This window comes from Typopeltis vanoorti, chromosome 12, assembly GCF_054136105.1.
Source record: "Typopeltis vanoorti isolate ZY-2024b chromosome 12, IOZ_Tvanoo_1.0, whole genome shotgun sequence".
In the NCBI taxonomy this organism is placed as follows: Eukaryota; Metazoa; Arthropoda; class Arachnida; order Uropygi; family Thelyphonidae; genus Typopeltis; species Typopeltis vanoorti.
In genome coordinates, this window is record NC_143560.1 from 100,243,445 (window position 1) to 100,264,559 (window position 21,115).

The window sequence follows — 21,115 nt, forward strand, 5'->3', positions numbered from 1 at the left end:
CCAAATCTTGATAGTTTACATCTGAAGGTGAATTAGTCAGGATTGTCTTCCCTGCCATAATACACTGGCCTCATATCATGACCTTGGTTTCTTCAGCTTTAAAATTTAAATGGGGATGCCTTTTGAATCATAGATCTGCATAGAATAACTGCTACTAAATACGCCATAATACAATACTTCTAAAACTACTGAAATTTTACAAAGAAAATAAAAAAGCGCTTCACTGTAAATTGATTTGTACAATGAAATAACTTTATGAACGTCACTTCAGAACACTGAAAATGCAGTGTTGTCATCCCCTCCCTTTTTGTTGTGATGGAAAATGTGATTTTAAAATGTAATCGAAATTTGTCACTTCCTAATTTTTTTTGCCAAATTTCCCAACTATATTTAAAATGTTTTTCAAAAATATGACAATAGTAAAAGCTGTAGTTATTCGGGTAACAGTTGTGAAAAATATAGAAGAATTTTTATCCCAGTTATATGAGATAAAAATGTTTAGTGAATGTTATTATATTTACATAATAATGATTTAAATCAAGAAAAATGTTTTCATTAAACTAATTTTTATGAAGAATTTACAGCTATTATGTATTTCATAAACATGTAGTTTTATTTCTTTTATAATAGAAAAGTTTGAAAGTCTTAGATGTGTCAAACAACCATATTGACAACCTAAATGGTCTCCGGCCTCTTCAGGCAGTTGAATACTTTTATGCCAGAAACAACAAACTTCATGACTTACAGGATCTCATAGATACACTTGGTGATTGGCCTAAACTAAAGTTATTAAGACTAAATGGAAATCCAGTTTGCAAAGTAGGCAAATATAGAGATCAGATCATCGTTCACTGTTTAGATTTAGGTGGGTGACGTTTTGAAAATCTATTTTATTTCATTTATTTATTTATTTTATTTTTTATTTTTTGGAGAAAAGCTGAATATGAATGATTAATAATTAAACAAGTTTTGCAATGTGTTTTTTTTTCACTCTCCTAATTTTGCTTCCGTATATTTTCTCTATTGCTAATTTTATAAGTCAACCGACCGTTCTTTATTGGATTTGAATAGATATGAGATTTTGAATCAAAGTTTTGTCTTGGGAATCTTTCTGTCTCCTTATTTACATTGACTTCTAGTTGAGGTCAATAAAAATAAGGAGATAAAAAGATCAAAAGAGGACAAAACAGTGAGATTTGTTCACATCAACTTAGTCTTGTAGGATTGTTTGGTCCAGCATGTATGACTTTACATTTACTGACATATATTTTCCCATCCCCACAATTCCAGCCTATTCAAATCATTTTGCAAGTGCTGCATGTCAGCCACATTCCCGATTATCCTACCTCTCTTTGTATCATCATCAAATAGCTGTATGTTGCCTCTCAAATACTTCCCAATGTACAGATTTAATAGCAGTCGACCAAAGACTGATCCATGTGGTACAACACTGGTTATTATTTTTATTTATTTTTATTAATCTTTGTACTATTTATGGGCAATACTACCCTTACAGCACGTCCAGACATTTCGTCCAGACTTGGTATAGGCCTAAGCCTTCACAAGTGTTTGACCCTATGCCTGTTCGATTTATTATAGTAGTCATTCTCTGGTGGCAACGCCATGCCACCAGTGTGCCCTGTAGGGCCCTCAAGCCCTTTTATATCCTTTTGCGTAAGCCCAAGCTGTTTTAAGTCCTTATAACTACCTGCACTCCATACGCCATGTAGAGAGATGGTGGTGCTGGTAAACCTCGGAGTTGCCCCATGCTCCTCACGTATCTTACTAACTAGATCTGGGTTATATTTATAATAATTTACTTTATTATTATGGCTATAGGCTAGTGGGCGCCCTGTTCCCACCACCTGGGCATCAACTACCCAAACGTCACCACCTCTTTTAATCACTAAGTCTGGCCTACATAAACCCGCGGAAGTTCTATAATGTGGTTCCACCGCAGTCTCCCAACCTTCGTTCTTAAAGCGGTTGTTCAGAATGGAGACCACGGCATCATGCCTCCTCACGCGGACCCCATGGGTGCGGAAGCAACACTGGGCTATATGAGACAATGTCTCACTGTAGTGGCAGCCAGCCCTACAGTTGGAGTCGTCACTACTCCATCGAGCTGTGCGGGCTCGAGTAGGCAGGGCATTGATCCCCGTCCTGATAAGGTCAATATACTCGAACCCAGGGAGGAGTCTGGTGCCATCCCTTACCCAATCATGCTGGGGAGGCACCAGATGTGACTCTTTTAAAGGAACCAGTGCAACAGAGATGGGCATCTCTGTTGCACTGGTCTTGTATCTCTTGTGTTCTGTGGGTGCTGACTCGATTAAGTACCTTGATAATGGGACCAGCCTTTAGCTCGCCTAAAGTCTTCTTGTATTAATGGGCTATAGAAAGCCTCTCTGCAGATGGGGGAAGAAGATAGTTCTAACTGCGCAAGTCTTGATAGCCGCAGGTGTGGGATCAGCCATCTAAGTGATGGAACCCCAAGCCCACCATCTTTCACCCACGCATGTAAATATGCAGTAGGAGTGTCAGTCGGAGCCATGATCTTACGGCTGAACGGATAGCCCTGTCCATTCGGGACAGTACCGAGATATGTGTCCTATCAAGCACCAACGTGTGGTAAAAGTGAGGTAGGAGATAGTAGGAAAGGAGAAACAGTCTTTGCTGGGGCTTGAGAGGAGCTTTCCTCAAAGAAGCGAACCCAGCTTCTAGGATAGAGGGACAGAAGACCTTCCCTTTGGGGTGAACATGATACCGGGTATCTCCACTCTTCCAGGATGGTCAAAGCATGCAACGGCCTCCCGTGCAGGGAAAACTCTAGTCTCGACCTTAAGCTTCTTGTCACGACCAGAGGGGACAAGAGCTAAAGAGCAGAACTTCTCTACATTAATAGAAAGGCTTCGAATAGAGATGTCAACTGCCTGGTTAAGGAGTTCCTGCAAGCCTATCTTAGTAGATAGGCTTGCAGGTAGGTTCTGGACATCCAGCAATAGACAGCGCTCGAAGGAGAGCAGGAAGGGAGACGCTATCAAAGGCCTTTTGGAGGTCCAGCGGCGCCATATATAGAAGCTTAAAATGGCATCGGGAATCAGAGAGAAGAGAAGAAAGAAGATATATATTCTTGGCACAGCCATCCGAAGGGACAAAAGCTCTCTGTCTATAATCTTGCTGTATATGTTGCTGAAGTCGTTTACTTAGACTCTATCATAATATTTTATGATAGAGGCTAAGTAACACAAATGAGATGGTAATAGATCTAAAGTCTGATGCACAGCTTGAAGTTTCTTTCTTTCTACGTAAGTATGGTGGTATTATTTTACTGGAAAGGAGAATGTCCACTAAGTCTTGAAGAATCTTCAACGGCACCTTCCGAAGCCTAGATGCAGGAAAGCCAACAGGTCCGAAGGCAGAGAAATTGGATGGAAGAGCTGCTTTAATCTCCTGGATGGAGACAGGCTGATATATTTGAAAGGCAGGAATGGACCTCAATATCGTAGGTTGGTCATAATCAGGGAAGTGTGGAGGTGGAGCAGAAAAGATTGTACTCCAGAATTTGATAAAATCATCATGTAAGTCTGCTAGAGGTGGAGGGGAAGCACCGTCAAGGATAGTTTTGGCACATTGCCCTCTATTCTTTTCATAGAGGACCTGCATAGCTGCATAGGCCCTCTTCCTCTGCTTCCTATTTAACAAAGTCATTGTAGAATGAGACGTATGCTGATGTTGACGAGGCATGAAGTGTTCAGAGAATTCTGCGTGGAGGTAGTCATTTAACTGATCTGTGATATCTATTCCCAGAAGGTGAGTCTGGATGAGATATTTAAGAATTTGATGGTTATATTCTGGAAGAGGAGGATCATCTAGAGATGATGTCAGTCTGAGAATCAAAGCCTCTTCTTCAACAGCAGGATGGTGGCTGGAAGATGGAGAGGCAGGGACAGGAGATACGGAGATATTACCTGTTCCTACCTGTGGCGGATGGGCTGCCAATTCTTGAAGTAAGGCTTTGTAACTGGCTTTCCGTCTATGACACTTGATGGCATCTAAGGATCTTAATGGGAACGCCTTAAATGAAGCCTCATTGATTTTCTTTATCCCTCGAGCCGTCAACTCGATCTCATGAGTGGCGAGGATCTTTTCTTCTTTGGCAGTCCAACATGCTTTGACGCGCTCTATTCTTATTGCAGCGTTGGCTTCGGCTGGATGTTTCGAGGTGCGATGCACGCCAAGGCCAACTATGGTAGAGAATGCACAATCGCAGACCTGACATATGAAGTGTCTGAGATTGGGAACTCCTTGACCACCAGAACAAGCATGATGAGAACTTGAATAAATGGGTTGATGATAGTCTTTGCAGAGCTTTCCTGAGGACGCCACTGGGACGGGTGGCAGGATCATCTCCAAACAGGGCCGTATTCATGGGTGTGCGAACTATGCGGTGGCACAGGGCCCTCGCAAAGAGCAAAAAATTGAAAAAAGAAAATCAATTATTTTTTAATTATTATATAAATTAATATTGTAATTATTATATAAAAATATTATTATATAGAAAAATATATGTATATAATTTTCCAACCAACTATTGTGGTTATAGTAAGCGAAATAAGATCGTAGCGCTAGAGCGGTAGTATTTGAAACCACTCTAAGATATATAACAATATCGTACAACATAGTGATAAATAGGGAAAAGTGCATTTTAAAACAGGTGTTTTCAATAATTTTAAGGAGTTTTTTTTATTTTAGTTTATGATTTTATGAACAATTAAATATATAAACGTACTATCATGGCAATTTTTTTATGTGACATTATTTGCAAAACATCTTTAAAAATATACTGGTTTTAGGATATCCGACATCAGAATTTTTCTTCAGTAGCAGTTTTCAATCTATATTAGATTTATTTATTTTCTAATATTATTTATTTTAGATATATTTTATTTATCGGGTAAGTAATTTTGTTTTAATTTATTAACTTATTTTATAATTAAATCTATCGTATTTAATTCTAGAGTACGACTAGTCGGGAGAGAGATTATTATGGAAGAAAATACCCAAGTGGTCACGAAAAACGAAAGCGAAAACAAGAAAAAGAAGCGGCTGAGGAACGGCAAAGAAATTCACTGTTTAAATTTATGAAGTTGAACTCATATATTTCGAAGATATATCAGTTCAGATATATCAGTTGATAACTTGAGTTCTGAAATAACTACAAACAGTTCTTCGGCTTCGACATTAATTAATAATGAGAGTTCTGAAATACTCAAAGGAAGCGGAGAACATGACGCGTTTGGTCAAACAATTAGTATTGAAGATCCTAAAACTGAAACACCGAGGAAGGTGAACTATTTACTATTGATGATCCAGCAACATGGCCCAAAATTTTGAACAACGCAACACTAACACAAATTGTACAACGTGGTCCATCGTCTCCTCCGACTGAAAATTATTTTCCAAAAGATGACAACAAGAGGTGTTTCTCCACAGCTCACTATGTTAGGACAATTGCAAACGGAGAGAAGCAAAACAGAAGATGGCTTGTATATTAAAATTCTTCCAACTCTATTTTTTGTTTTTGTTGCAAATTGTTTTCTTCAGATGATAATTTTTTATTTAATAATGGCTTTTCTGACTGGCGATATGTAAGCGAAAGATTAAAGTCGCACGAACGAAATCCAGTGCACATGAAATGCATGTATTCATGGACACAAATGGAATGTAATTTAAATAATCATAATACAATTGATCCGGCAAATCAAAATGTTATAAAATTTGAAGCAGAACGGTTAAGAAATGTTTTAAGACGAATAGTAGCAGCAATTCTTTATTTATCCGAACATAATTTAGCTTTTAGAGGTAATTTTGATACTTTGTACACCGCCCATAATGGTAATTTTTTTTGGAATCATAGAATTAATTGCAGAATTTGATTCACTTTTAAAAGATCATTTCATGCGATGTTCGGGAAAAAAAATTATGGGTAAGAAACAAAATTCGTATCTATCACCCATTGTGCAAAAGGAATTAACTGTTGATATGGGAACCAAAATTCAACAAAATATTGTAAATATGATACCACAGGCAAAGTACTATTCAATAATTCTCGATTGTACTCCTTATGTTAGTCATCAGGACCAAATTTCATTAATTTTTAGATTTTTACATATATTTGAAGCAGATATTGAAATTTGTGAACACTTTTTGACGTTTTTAACAACTAATGACACTACTGGTAAAGGTATATATGAAAATATAAAATCACTTTTGAATAAATTAAACCTTAAATTGGCAGATTGTAGAGGGCAAGGGTATGATAACGGAACGAATATGAAAGGAGTATATAAGGGAGTCCGTGCTTACATTTTAAATGAAAACGAAAAGGCATTTTATACTCCTTGCACCTGTCATAATTTAAATTTGATTTTAGGGGATGTCGTAAAATCATCAATTATAGCAATACATTTTTTTAATGTTATACAAAAAATATATACATTATTCGCTGCCTCAACTTCACGTTGGGACATATTAAAGAAATTTGTTAAACAATTAACTCCAAAACCATTATGTGATACAAGATGGGAATGTAGAATAGAATCAGTTAGAGCTGTACGTTTTCAAATTCCAGAATTTTTAAATGCACTAAAAGAATTATTTAAAACTGCATCAGATAATACTATCAAAGTAGAAGTGGTTTCAATATATGAACAAATAGATTCATTTGAGTTTATACTGAGCCTTGTAATTTGGTATGAGCTTTTGTCAAAAGTGAATTTAGTAAGTAAAGTATTACAAAATGCAAAAATTCCCATAGACGTAGCAACTAAGCATATTAAAGAGTTAGTGCAGTACTTTGAAGGAGCAGAAAATATCAGGATTTGATAGCTGTTTTGAGATTGCTAAAGAACTGTCAAATCTATTAAAAATAGAAATTAAATTTAAAGAAAGTCGAGTACGTCGAAGAAAAGTATTTTTTGATTATAAAACGCCTGATGAATCACACATAGGTGTTAACAAAGATAATTTTAGGATAAATTTCTTTTTTGTAATTTTAGATACTGCTCTACAATCTGTCAAAAAAAGATTTGAATTGTATGAAATTCACAAAAAATCATTTGGATTTCTTTATGATATGAAATTAATAAGAAAAATGACATTAAGAAAATGAATTAAAATTTTGCTGCAAACAGCTGTATCAAAAATTAAATACGGATATTGATGAATCTGAATTTTAATGAATTAATTATTTTTAGAAATATTGTTCCATAAGATGCACTCATTAATATTTTAAAATTCATAATTGCAAATAATTTGGCGGATATTTATCCAAATATTACTACGACATTTAAAATATTGACCAGTCCAGTTACGGTTGCATCAGCGGAAAGGTCATTTTCGAAATTAAAATTAATAAAAACTATTTGCAATCTTCTATGTCTCAAGAACATTTGTCGTTCCTGGCAATAATATCTATTAGAGCATGAAATTGCAAAAAATTTGAATTTTGATAGCATTATAAATGATTTTATTGATAAGTGCATTAGGTTAAATAAAATTTAATATATTAAAATTTCTTTTAAATCTTATAAGTTGTTATACATATATTTCATTCTTTATAGTAAAAATGGATATTTTTTCATATTTTTATATTATTATTTATATTATTAAATAAATCATTGTTCTGGCGTATTTATATGATAATGTGTACTTACATAATAAAATAATATATCATGTACATACAAACACATTTATTTTTTAACTAATTTTTTCCCTTTACTTCAATTGATGCTAAAGAGCATACTTGTTTATTTATGTGCATAAATATTTTTCATATTTGATTTAATTAATTAATTAACAAGATATTCTTCCATTTAAAATGTACATAAATGTTACTAATTTTCAGGGGTCCGCTTTTCCATTTAGCACAGGGCCCCGCAAAATGTAGAAAGGCCTGCCTCCAAACAAGAAACAGACATCTGGATTCAAACTCGACGAGTTTCCTGGCTGCGGCCTATAAGAGTTGGAGCCTTCATCTGAGCCTTCATCAGCCTTCACCTTAAATCTTGCAGATTCACATTCCCCATATACCACTTTTTTGATATCTGTCAGACTTGTTCACATTAACTTAGTCTTGTAGGATTGTTTGGTCCAGCATTCATGCATGACTTTACATTTACTGACATATATTTTCCTATTCCCACAATTCCAGCCCATTCAAATCATTCTGCAGGTATTGCATGTCAGCCACATTCCTGATTACCCTATCTATCTTTGCATCATGAGCAAATAGCTGTATTTCGCCTCTCAAATACTTCCCAATGTCATTAATGTAGATATTTAATAACAGTCGACCAAGGACTGATCCTTGTGGTACACCACTGGTTACCTTAAATCTTGCAGACTCACATCCCCCATATACCACTTTTTGAAATCTGTCAGTCAGCCATCCTCTTATCCATGCCAATAGTTTATAATCCAATCCCATATTCTCCAATTTATGCAACAGTCTGCCATGCTGTATTCTGTCAAAAGCCTTAGCAAAATCCAAGTTTTCATGGTGTAATCATTCAACTTGTATAGCTCAATGTAGAATGTGAGCAGATTGCTAAAACACGAACTTCCCTTAGTAAATCCATGTTTTTCATTGCAAAGTAGAGATTCTCTGTCAACCCATTTCTGAATGCAAGCCCTAACCAAATTTTCCAAAATCATCACCATCACTCCTGAGATACTAATTGGTCGATAGTTGAATACATTGGTCTTTGCACCACCCTTGTGCAATGGGATTACCATACACTCTTTTCATTCCTGAGGAATCTTCCTTGTTCTGAGTCTCATATTAAACAGTCTGGTCAAAGGAATAGCCAGTTCAGCTGAACACATTTTTAGAACACGTGCTTATATCCCATCAGCACGTGTTCTAAATCAGTCCCTATTGCTGAATTCTTATTCAGTTTGTGTAACAGCTCTAATACCTCCTCCTCATACACCTGCGTTTTTTCATCTAGTGAAGAGGAAGCATTATAGGACAAAATAAAATAATGTAAAGTACTTTATATGTAGAAGTTTCTAATTCAGTGTCCGGTATGTGTACAAGCACATCAGTACCGTGTGTGTATTAACAGGTGCAACAGAAAGTTGAAGAATGATGGTTGCTAATTCACTGGAACAGTGACCATGGAAGTGTCTGTAAATAGGTTTGATTTTAATCTCTTGCTAGTGGAGCTGCTTTTTTTTTTTTTTTTTTTGGTTTCTGAGTTAGTACATTTTTGGAACAGGTAAGTAGGGTTCCGTAGAACTAACCCTGTTTCAGCTAATAATACCCATTTAGGGTTTATGAACATGTGATGACAGAAGTTGTGAGCATAGTCTTGTCACTTATAAGTCTTTAAATCGTCATAGTCAATTACTCAACTGTCTGTTATAAGAAAGTTGACAGTGGCTGCTTACCGATTTCCAGAAGTTAGGACAAAAGACTTCTGTGTATTTCCTTTGAGGAATTAGAGATTTTTTAGGTGATTTATTATTATTTTGTAAGCTCTATATAAATGTTTTACCTTCACAACTAATAGAATCTTAATTTATATTCAATAATATTTCTTAGCTTTGAGTTGCAAACCTACTGAACAAGCCTGTAAAATTCATAATAGGGAAGAGCCCCTACCTATTTCAAAAGGCCATCATCGATGCTCTTTAAAAAAAACAGCATTTGAATTCATCTGGCAAGCAAAGAACTTTATAAGGATTTTTTTCCAATGTAAGTGAGTTAGTTGGTCTCATATGAAAGTGGGAGGGTTTTTTTTTTAATCCAAAAAGACACACTGATCAGAAAACTACACGCTTGCTTTGGGCTGTAATTCCAAAGCATTAATACAAATTGTCAGAGCTCTAGAGATTAAGAATTGTTACATTAGAGCTTGTAAAGGTTTTTAATTAATGTTTTATTTCTGTCTGTTTCCAGATGAGTTAGATGGTAAAGATGTTCACCAAACCTATAGAGATTTCCTGTTAAACTGGAAACAGAGTCGTGATTTGCGTGCGAGGAAACAGAGAAGCTATGATATTATTCGGTCTTATTTGGAATCTCGTAAGTATATTCAATATAAAATTATTAATCTTATTTCTTGATGTGCCATTAATTCATTTTTATTAATAGCTTAACGAGAATAAGGCCGTTACCATAAAAACATCTCCCAAGAATTTATAAACAATTAAATTTAGCCAATTAGCACTTCAGTGGTAATACTTCATTAATTAAAAATGAGAAATATTAAAAGTATTTAATATCTCTGTGAGATTTCAATTTTTAAGTGTTTTAGATTAAAGGGAAACTATTGAAGAAAGTCGAGTTGATAAGAGAAACCTGTTATTGGATATTATGGAGTTTGCTTTACCAGTTCAGAAAAAACAGCCGAAGAAAACTATTTATTTCAATATGTAGACTAACAGGGAAAGAGAATACCTATAGTTTCGAATCCAATCTGTAATGGGAAAGCATTATTAAGCCTTTGCAATAATGAATGTCATCTATTATTAGACAGAGTAAGGACAGGCAATAAATGTTACAGTTACAGCTAAGCAGGCAGGCACTGTTACAATTAGGCTTATGGGAGGCAGTAATATTATAAACAAGTATGAAAATAATCCAGATATCACCAAAACACAGACAGATTTTTGTCATAAGCCAAAACTGAACTAATTTGGCAAGTCCTAGTAAAGATCCTAAATATCAAATTTTGTTATAATTCATCAAGTTGGTGGATCATTTCACTTGCATAAGGATGAACTGTTATGCTTCACCCCCACCCCATCCTCACAAAAATCAAAACTGTTTTTGGGAGATTGTTTGAATCATTTTATCTTCACCCTTTCCTATTCACAACCTCATCCTATGTCAGATTATATCAAGTTATACTATTCGCCGTTTCCTTTTCTGTCTTCTCCTTTCTCAATGTAATCAACATCTCACTTTCTCTCTCTCTCTCTCTCTCAAATCAAAACTGCTATAATCCCTTTGTGTTCAAATTGATTACAAAGGCCAAGTTCTGTGGTCTACTTCCAAACATGAAAGCATACCAAGTCACACATTTAAAAGTTCCCTTATATCTTCCCAAGTTTCCTCTCCATATAGAATCCGAAGAGTGTACATTGAATATACTGTATATATATATATATTTTTTTTTTTTTCAGAATTCATTTTTACTCGGTTGGATTATTATTCAAATATTATACTTGGCAACAGTCATTAAAACTTTTTGAATATATATATATATATATATATATATATATATATATTTCAAAAAATAGATTTAATGACTCCAAGACCGAGATAACATATAAAGATTTTAATGATAAATACTACTAGTTTCGGCATATAGCAGCCTTCTTCAGGTATTTATAAAGGAAAGGAATACTAATAAACATTGAATTATTTAAATAAACAAACTGGAAATTACAGGTACAAATTGCCTCACATAATCGATACATAAAAACGTTGTATTTTTCAAGTTGTTCCAACTGGCGTGCCATTGTTTGTTGCAATTGTGCGTGCAAGTTCACGTGAACGCCAATATTGAATAACTGCAGCATGGCTATCTGGGATGTTATAACTTAAATTATTATTTAAGTGGACCGGGTTCAGTAGGATTTCCCGTGATTCTACGATTTTTCTTTCAAACTCATCTTCACAGCGAAAAATATTTTCTGATCTATTCCAGCATACAGAGTGGCTTTGTTGGTCATCATTAGGATTATTTGAAAAAAGAACATGACTGGATAAAGCAGTTGCATGAGATCTTTTGTATGAGATGTCTCTCTTATGCTCTTCTATGCGTTGTTCAATAGATTTGTTAGTTTGACCAAAGTATGGGATATTGCAATCACACCACAATTTATATACTCCAGGGTACTTAAGGTTGTGATGAGTAGGTTTTGGATGGCTGATTAGAGAGCGGATTTTTGGAAGTGTGGTGAAGAAGGTCCTGATATTATATTTTTTAAGGACTTTAGCTATTTTCTTAGAGACTGTGCTAATGTATGGAATAGAGATGCTACCTTTAAAATTAATAGTCTCTGTTGTGCACTGCTTAGGAGGGTTCAGAAGAAGTTTCTTAATTGTTTTTTCAGAGTATCCATTTTGTTTAAAAATAAGAGTGAGGTGATTCATTTCTTTTTGTAGTTCATCTTGTTCATTTAAGAGAGAACGTGCTCTGTGTCCTAAGGTAGATATAATTCCAAGTTTTTGTGGTGGAAAATGATGAGAAAGATTATGCAGATATCTATTGGTATGCGTAGGTTTTCTGTACATAGAGATTTTTAATCTTTCAGAGTATCGTGTAAGCATAACATCCAAAAAAGGTAAAGAGTTATTATTTTCTATATCAGCAGTAAATTTTATATTAGGATGTTGGATGTTTAGATGACGAAGAAAATCTGTGAGAGCTGTGTGCCCGTGATTCCAAATAATGAATATATCATCAACATATCTTTTCCAAACTTTTGGTTTAAATGAGAAGGAAGATATGGCTTTCTTTTCAAAGTCTTCAAGGAAGATGTTAGCTAGCACAGGGGACAAAGGGTTGCCCATTGCCAGGCCTTGTTTTTGTTGGTAAATGGAGTCCTTATATCTGAAGTAACCAGAATGAATGCAATGCTTTAATAAAGTGAACATTTTTTTGGATAATTTATCCTGTAGTAATGTAAGTACCTCGTCCGTAGGAACGTTAGTAAATAAAGATATAATGTCCAAACTAGCTAGAATATCATTATCATCGATGGGAATATCTTTAATATGAGAAACAAAATCTGTGGTGTTTTTGATGAAAGATGAAGATTTATTGGAGAAACACTTGAGGTACTTTGCTAAATATTTTGAAAGTTTATATGTAGGTGAATCAATTCCTTCCACAATTGGGCGAAGAGGGATGTTTTCTTTATGAATTTTTGGAACTCCATAGATGCGTGGGATAAGAGGATGTAGAGAGCGTAATGAGAGGCGAATATTATGAGGAAGTTCACTCGCAGTCTTTAACAAGTTGTTTGTACGGTTTTGTAATTCTCTTGTAGGATCTTCCTGAAGAATTGAATATATTGAACTATCTTCAAGTAATTGAAGCATTTTGTTGTGGTAATCTTCAGAGTTGAGGATGACCGTAGAGTTGCCTTTATCTGCAGGTAAAATAATAATGTTACTGTTCTGTTTTAGATTTTTTAGGGCTTTTTCTTCGTCATCTAAACATCCAACATCCTAATATAAAATTTACTGCTGATATAGAAAATAATAACTCTTTACCTTTTTTGGATGTTATGCTTACACGATACTCTGAAAGATTAAAAATCTCTATGTACAGAAAACCTACGCATACCAATAGATATCTGCATAATCTTTCTCATCATTTTCCACCACAAAAACTTGGAATTATATCTACCTTAGGACACAGAGCACGTTCTCTCTTAAATGAACAAGATGAACTACAAAAAGAAATGAATCACCTCACTCTTATTTTTAAACAAAATGGATACTCTGAAAAAACAATTAAGAAACTTCTTCTGAACCCTCCTAAGCAGTGCACAACAGAGACTATTAATTTTAAAGGTAGCATCTCTATTCCATACATTAGCACAGTCTCTAAGAAAATAGCTAAAGTCCTTAAAAAATATAATATCAGGACCTTCTTCACCACACTTCCAAAAATCCGCTCTCTAATCAGCCATCCAAAACCTACTCATCACAACCTTAAGTACCCTGGAGTATATAAATTGTGGTGTGATTGCAATATCCCATACTTTGGTCAAACTAACAAATCTATTGAACAACGCATAGAAGAGCATAAGAGAGACATCTCATACAAAAGATCTCATGCAACTGCTTTATCCAGTCATGTTCTTTTTTCAAATAATCCTAATGATGACCAACAAAGCCACTCTGTATGCTGGAATAGATCAGAAAATATTTTTCGCTGTGAAGATGAGTTTGAAAGAAAAATCGTAGAATCACGGGAAATCCTACTGAACCCGGTCCACTTAAATAATAATTTAAGTTATAACATCCCAGATAGCCATGCTGCAGTTATTCAATATTGGCGTTCACGTGAACTTGCACGCACAATTGCAACAAATAATGGCACGCCAGTTGGAACAACTTGAAAAATACAACGTTTTTATGTATCGATTATGTGAGGCAATTTGTACCTGTAATTTCCAGTTTGTTTATTTAAATAATTCAATGTTTATTAGTATTCCTTTCCTTTATAAATACCTGAAGAAGGCTGCTATATGCCGAAACTAGTAGTATTTATCATTAAAATCTTTATATGTTATCTCGGTCTTGGAGTCATTAAATCTATTTTTTGAAATGTATAACAACCGAGTAAAAACTAATCGCCACATATATATATATATATATATATATATATATATATATATATATATATATATATATATATATATATATATATATATATATATATATATAACAATTTTAGTATTAACTCGGTACTGGGATATGTTCATATTTATATATACTGACTATAACCAAGACTAGGATAACAATTAAATTTATTCAAAACGCAACATGTTTCATCGGATTGTCCGACTTCTTCAGGCGTAGGAACATAGAAAGCAAGTAAACACTATAAGAAACATCGTATCACTATAAAACGACTATTATAAAATCAGTTAGCTTTGAACTGTAGCTACAGTCCGAGTTGAAGTTCTATTGTTAAGTAGCTGCGTGCGTCTGATTTCACAGAAAGTGGGTATCTTCTCAACCCTAGCACATCGTGCTAGATCTATACTGTCAGATGATGAAGATCTAAAAAATGAACTACAACATCTACAAAGAACCTTCACAAGTAATGGCTACTCGTCGAAAACTATGAATAAGCATCTATACCACCGCCATCAAAACAACTCAGAAACACAAGACAATCCAAAAGGTTGTATCTCCTAACTCCTTACCATATATCAGCTCGCTCTCCACGAAACTGAGAAGAATTTTAAGAAAGTTCAACATAAAAACCTGTTTCTCTACTCTTCCTAACCTAAGATCGATTTTAAGCAAATACAAACAAGCTCACAACCATCTACAATTCCCAGGAGTGTACAAAATCACGTGTGTATTCTGCGGGAAGCAATACTATGGCCAAACTGAAAAATCCACCCTTCTACGTCTAGAAGAACATCAGAGAGACATTGCCTACAAAAGAACTAGAGCAAGTGCCCTGTCAAACCGTACTGTTTTCAGTAAACACAAATGATGAAGGCCGTCAACATGAGATAAACTGGACAACAACCTCAAACCTTCATATATGCGGTGACGAGGTGGAGCGACGCATAGTTGAGTCTAAGGAAATTGTTATGGACCCTCATCACATAAATAATAACCTCAGCTGTAATCTACAGGACTCTTTCAGCTCTGCTATCCGATATTGGCACACGCGTGAAATCAGCTGCACGCAGCTACTTAACAATAGAACTTCAACTCGGACTGTAGCCACAGTTCAAAGCTAACTGATTTTATAATAGTCGTTTTATAGTGATACCATGTTTCTTATAGTGTTTACTTGCTTTCTATGTTCCCACGCCTGAAGAAGTCGGACAATCCGATGAAACATGTTGCGTTTTGAATATATATATATATATATATATTCATATATGCGCCTGGAAACTGAAGATGGTTGTGAGCCTGTTTTGGTTGGCTTAGAATTGATCTGAGTTTAGGAAGAGTGGAAAAGCACGTTTTTATATTAAATTATTTCAAAATTCTTTTTGTTTCCAGGAGAGAGAGAGCGATCCGATGTACGGTAAAGAGATATAACCCTTGGAGTTGTCCTGTGTCTCTGTGTTGTTTTGAGGACTGCGGTATAGTTGTTTATTGATAGTTTTTGAAGAGTAGCCATTATTTGTGAAGGCTCTTTTGAGATGTTGTAGTTAATTTTTTAGCTCCTCCTCATCTGATAATACAGACCTGGAACGATGAGCCAGAGTGGAGGTGATACCTAACTTCTGTGCTAGATAGTGGGGTGAGGACGCATGCAGGTATCTATCTGTGTGCGTTGATTTCCTGAAGATCGAGATTTTTAAGGAGTCACACATCTTAGTAAGTTTGATGTCTAAAGATGGCAGAGATTCATTTTCTTCAATTTCGATGGTAAACTTGATATCTTGGTGGAAGTTGTTGAAGTGATTTTAAAAAATTTGAAGATTATCTATACCGTATTCCCAGATAAGGAATATGTCATCCACGTAACGGAGCCAGATTTTAGGTTTAAGTGTAGCAGTAGAGATGGCCTTTTCTTTGAAATCCTCGAAAAAAATGTTGGCTAGTATTGGAGACAGGGGGCTGCCCATTGCTAATCACCTATTTTGTTTATAAATTTTTTTTTCAAACTTAAAGTAGCCTGAATTAATGCAATGTGACAGCAAAGCAAACATCTTTTTTGAGATCTTGTTACTTAAAATATTGAGAACCTCTTGAGTTGGAACATTTGTGAAGAGTGCCACTACATCAAAGCTCTCCATAATACTATACTGTATATGTGTATATATATATATATATATATTATATATATATATATATATATATATATATATATATATATATATATATATATATATATATATATATATATATATATATATATATATATATATATGTGTATGTCTATATACATATGGTAAACTCGATGGTAAACTTGATATCTTCATATATAGACATACACATATATATATATATATATAGACATACACACACACACACATATATATATATATGTATGTCAATATATATATATATTTCAATTGATAAAAACATATATATATGTTTTTTTTGTTTTTTGTTTTTCCCCCCTGTGCACTCTTCAGAATATCTTGTTAAATCATTGAACTTTTTATTTACATTTGTGGAGACTTCTGATGTTTTATCTTTAGTTTTCGGGTCACTAGGATTACATAAGGAATTTAAAGTTGATTGCTGATAATCTTGCTAATTCTTCCAAGTTCTCACAAAAATGCTAAAATGTTTGAGAATTTCGGTGACTGGTGTTTTCTAATAAAGCGTGAATACCCGTCCTCATTAAAATTTAATGCAGAACTAAATAAAGCAAACTTAATCTGAGGTATTGGTATATGCTGACAGGATGGATGCACAACTGAAACAGCGTCAATGGCATTTGGAGTGGAAAGCCAGCCTAGTTGGCCGAGTGGTTAACATATCTGCTCTTCAGCCAAAAGGCTGTGGGTTCGAATCCTGCTGTGGACATGGGTGTTTGTGATTGTCTGTGGAAATACTAGTGGTGGTGATGAGCAGTAGATGACGTTGGTGTAGTTGCAGTTGTGGATTGAGTGTCTAGAAGCATAGAGTTGTAGAGCTCTCCCTCGATGAGTCTTTGGACTCCCTGGAGGTGTCACGTAATAATAATAAATTTGTGCTCTTTCATGTTTAGGTGTTTCACAAAATGAGGTAGCATCTATTGACTATCACTAAGTTCAAGAATGTAAACCATATCACAGTTTAAACCAAATCCCCCCCCCCCCCCAAAAAAAAACTGTTTTTTTTTTTTTAATTCACTTCCATACTTTATCCATATATTACTTCTGAGAATTTTAACTTCCAAATGGAATGTTCTATTAATCTTGTGAAATTATCTGTTTACCTCAAAGCATTGTTGTTTTTCTCTCATTTAGGTATTAATTAGTTTTTCACATTTAAAAGAAGTTCTCTTATATTTTCAGAGAAAGAAACAAATGTTCCTCCATCCAGAAGTCTCTCTACTAGTGAGATTCAAGCTTCCTTAAATGCCCTTTTAAAAAAGCAAACTGTACCAAGAAGAAAAACGTCCAAATAGTTTATATATAAGTTGTTATAATTAAATATTTTCATAGTAAAAAGATTCTGTTAATAGAATCAGAGGTATAAAATTGCTTCCTTTAACTGTGCATATTAAAGATAATGAATTATATATGAATATTCATCACGTTTTATTGTAATGCAAATTACTGCTTTTGGTTTTTGTGCAGATTTTAAAACTATCTCAGCAATAGTGTGATTTCAGGTAAACAAGTATTTGATATATTCTGCTTGTGATTATAAAAGCCTGCATTCGAATCTTCTCAAGGAACCTTCAAATGCACTTTTCATTCATCTAATGAGTGTTCATTTTGTAGTGAGCATAATGAGCTAATCCATTCTTAGATTGTTCAGTTGTATAATGTTCCTTCCTTCTTTCCGACCAAGGTGGTCTTTCCAAAAATACTAAGCTTCACATTTCTAGTGGAAGGCTATTAATTATAGGAAAGACAGAGAATTCTCATGATCTTTAAACTATCTCATGCAGGTAGAAACATTATATAATTATTTGTAGACTCTTCTACTTTTGTGGGTAAAAGAGGGAGGGGACCCTCTATTTAAATCTTTGAAACAGTTTGAAAGAGCTGTCAGGATAAAAGACAACACACAAGCTCCCGGGCAGAGCTCATGTCTTTTAAGTAGTTCAAGTCCAAGGGAACTCTAATGTCAAGGGTTTTATTCTCATAAGCTCTCTACATTCAGTTATAAAATAAACATGGATTTATAATATCTTCTAGTTCTATTCTCTCTTTCAGACATCTATAAATTTTGTAATGTGCTGGTGAGGAAGGTTGAATCAGAATCAACTTTTTTGATAGTAGACAGAGTCCATGTTAAGTCATGATGTTGTTGTTGTCAGCCTGCATCTCACTACCAGGAAAAAGCCAGTGCTTAGGAGAGGCAAGTTTGGAGGATGGCAATACCAGAAAAACTGTATTTCAATCATAAAATCTTTTTATCTTTTAATTTTACATATTTTCTTGAATTTAGGAGCAGCAAAATACCACTTACCTAGGAGTAGCATATATCCACCTAACAAGGGTCCTGATAACATGAACAGTTTTATGATCTGTCTAATATCTGCATTTTTTATCCTCTATTCTTTTTTTTTTTAAATCCAATCCTATATTCATTACTCTTTGCTTGTTTTGTTTTATTTTTATTTTTTCCAAGAACAAATTTTGAGCAAATTGTGTTAATGTGGACAGTCATTAAACATAAACTTCCTTTTAAGAGAGATGAACAAATCCACAGGCCCAATCTCCACAAATTATGCCATACTTTGGCTATTCTGAACTCTATTTCCAGGTCTTTTGCACTGCTGAAACATATTATTTATTGTAGATAGGAATTTTTGAGCCATTAGTCATGATTTTTGTTTTTGGAAACATTTCTCAAGTCCTCTCTCTCTCTCTCTCTCTATTTTTTTTCCCATTATTTATTTCATTTATTATTCCTATCAGCTCAGTAAACTCTTCTGAGAAGATTGCAATATCATCAGCAAATTGAAGACTGCTTAGACACTTTCCAAAGATTGTCACCTTGTTTAATACCTTTATTGACTGGGAAGTAATCTCCCTTTCTTTTTGTGAAAACAGCTGAAAGATTTTGCTGTAAATAGTTTAGATTATTTTGATATACTATTTACACCTTTTTCTGGTGGATTCTGTAAAAGATCTGCTTGGGTTAGAGAGTCAAAGTGCTTTATTATAGCTTTTAGAATGATGTATGAAGATTTTTATATTCATTACATTTTTCAATAATTTAATTTATTTATGACATTTGTAGAGAGGTTTCTCCTAAATTCTGCTTGCTCGTTTGGCTAGTTTGCTTCTAACTGGGCAGAGAGTCTATTTGAATAACTCTAATGACAAACTTGGTAGTAATGAGAAATAAGACTGACTGGTGTTAATAAGACTGATAGTTGTTTACAGTGCTGGCTTGAGGGTATGTGGTGCCCCTAGGTCAGTTTTATCAATGCATTGTAAGACAAGATAGGCATCATAAAATTCTTTATTGTTAAAAGCTGCTTATAGTTATTGCCGAAAAAGTGCGTATAAAGAATTTTTGGGGACACTGCTCCTACCACCAATTCTTCGACTCTCTGGTCCTCTTTAATACTATTACTTTTTTCTTTTTTTTTAACGATGTTGGCGCCCCTAGGCTGGTGCCTCTTGTACCTAAGCCTAGAACCGACCCTGGTTGTTTATATCTATAATATTTACAGATTTGTTTGTGTTAAAGGATTATTTTCAGCCACTATACTGGAATGGATTCATTCCAGTATAGTGACTGAAAATGTGGAGTTGCACCAGAATGAGCAACAATTCTTCAGTATACATTTAACAGTTCAACATTAATCTCATCTTTGCCTGATGTTTTTCCATTTTTCATCCATACATGAGAATGTATGGACTTCTCAATTTCTGTGCTAATGATCTTTGGAATAGAACAGCTATATTATCCAGTAATAACTCTGTGGTGGCACAAGAAAGTGCCACCACTGCATTCTAACTCACAAGAAAGTGAGTTAGAATGCAGTTTCTTATAGATATTACTTGATATTTTTAAGATTTCTTTTCTGTTGTTTGTGGATTCTCCATTTTTTAGTTGGTTGATCCATCTCACAGCAGTAGATATCCCATCTTTTGCTATATCTGAGATAGTGTTATTTTTCCATCTTCTATTAATGCAGTGTTAGCATATTGCATGTTCTTTCTGATTTCTCTCTCTCTACAAAGATGCTGAGTTCAGCATATTCGATTTTATTTTTTGGTGAATGTTACTGCTCTTAATAGTTCTTCAATATTTTTGGTGAGACCCTTGTCTTTTTTCTCCCTGAATATTTATTAATGATTGACTTAATTGATAATTTAATTGTTCTATCCATTTAGCTGTAGCATAACAAGGTTTTTGTTTCCATAGATATGTTCTATGGAAATATACACTAGAGCATATATATATATATACATATACATATGATATATTGGGATGCAACTATGGATATAAAACTTTTAAAAATAACAGCACCAGTGGCGGCTCGTGGCTTAAAATCGTAGGGGTGCTGCAACTTTCTAAATATACATACACACTGTAAGTACAGTGTATACATGTTTGGATAAAATATCAAAATTATGGTAAAAATTTAAAAAAATATATAAAACATGAAAAAATATTGTTTATTATCGATAAAATTATATAGTTTAGTAAAATTCAAAATTACTTAAAAATAAAACCCCAATAATGTTCTGAAATAAAAAC

At 34.2% G+C, this 21,115-nt stretch overlaps 1 protein-coding gene across 5 annotated transcripts in view; it reads left to right on the forward strand.

Moving 5' to 3' along the window:
• LOC150101062 (protein phosphatase 1 regulatory subunit 42-like) overlaps positions 1-17,966 on the forward strand; it is a 78,379-nt gene extending 60,413 nt beyond the window's left edge. For all 5 annotated transcript variants that reach the window (XM_090401774.1, XM_090401773.1, XM_090401776.1 and 2 more), the window contains exons 5-7: positions 631-865; positions 9,968-10,093; positions 17,740-17,966. In XM_090401774.1, coding sequence (XP_090257900.1) covers positions 631-865; positions 9,968-10,093; positions 17,740-17,852 — 474 coding nt within the window. In that variant the 3' untranslated portion in view covers positions 17,853-17,966. The remainder of the gene's footprint in view (positions 1-630; positions 866-9,967; positions 10,094-17,739) is intronic.
• The last annotated feature ends 3,149 nt before the right edge of the window (positions 17,967-21,115 follow it).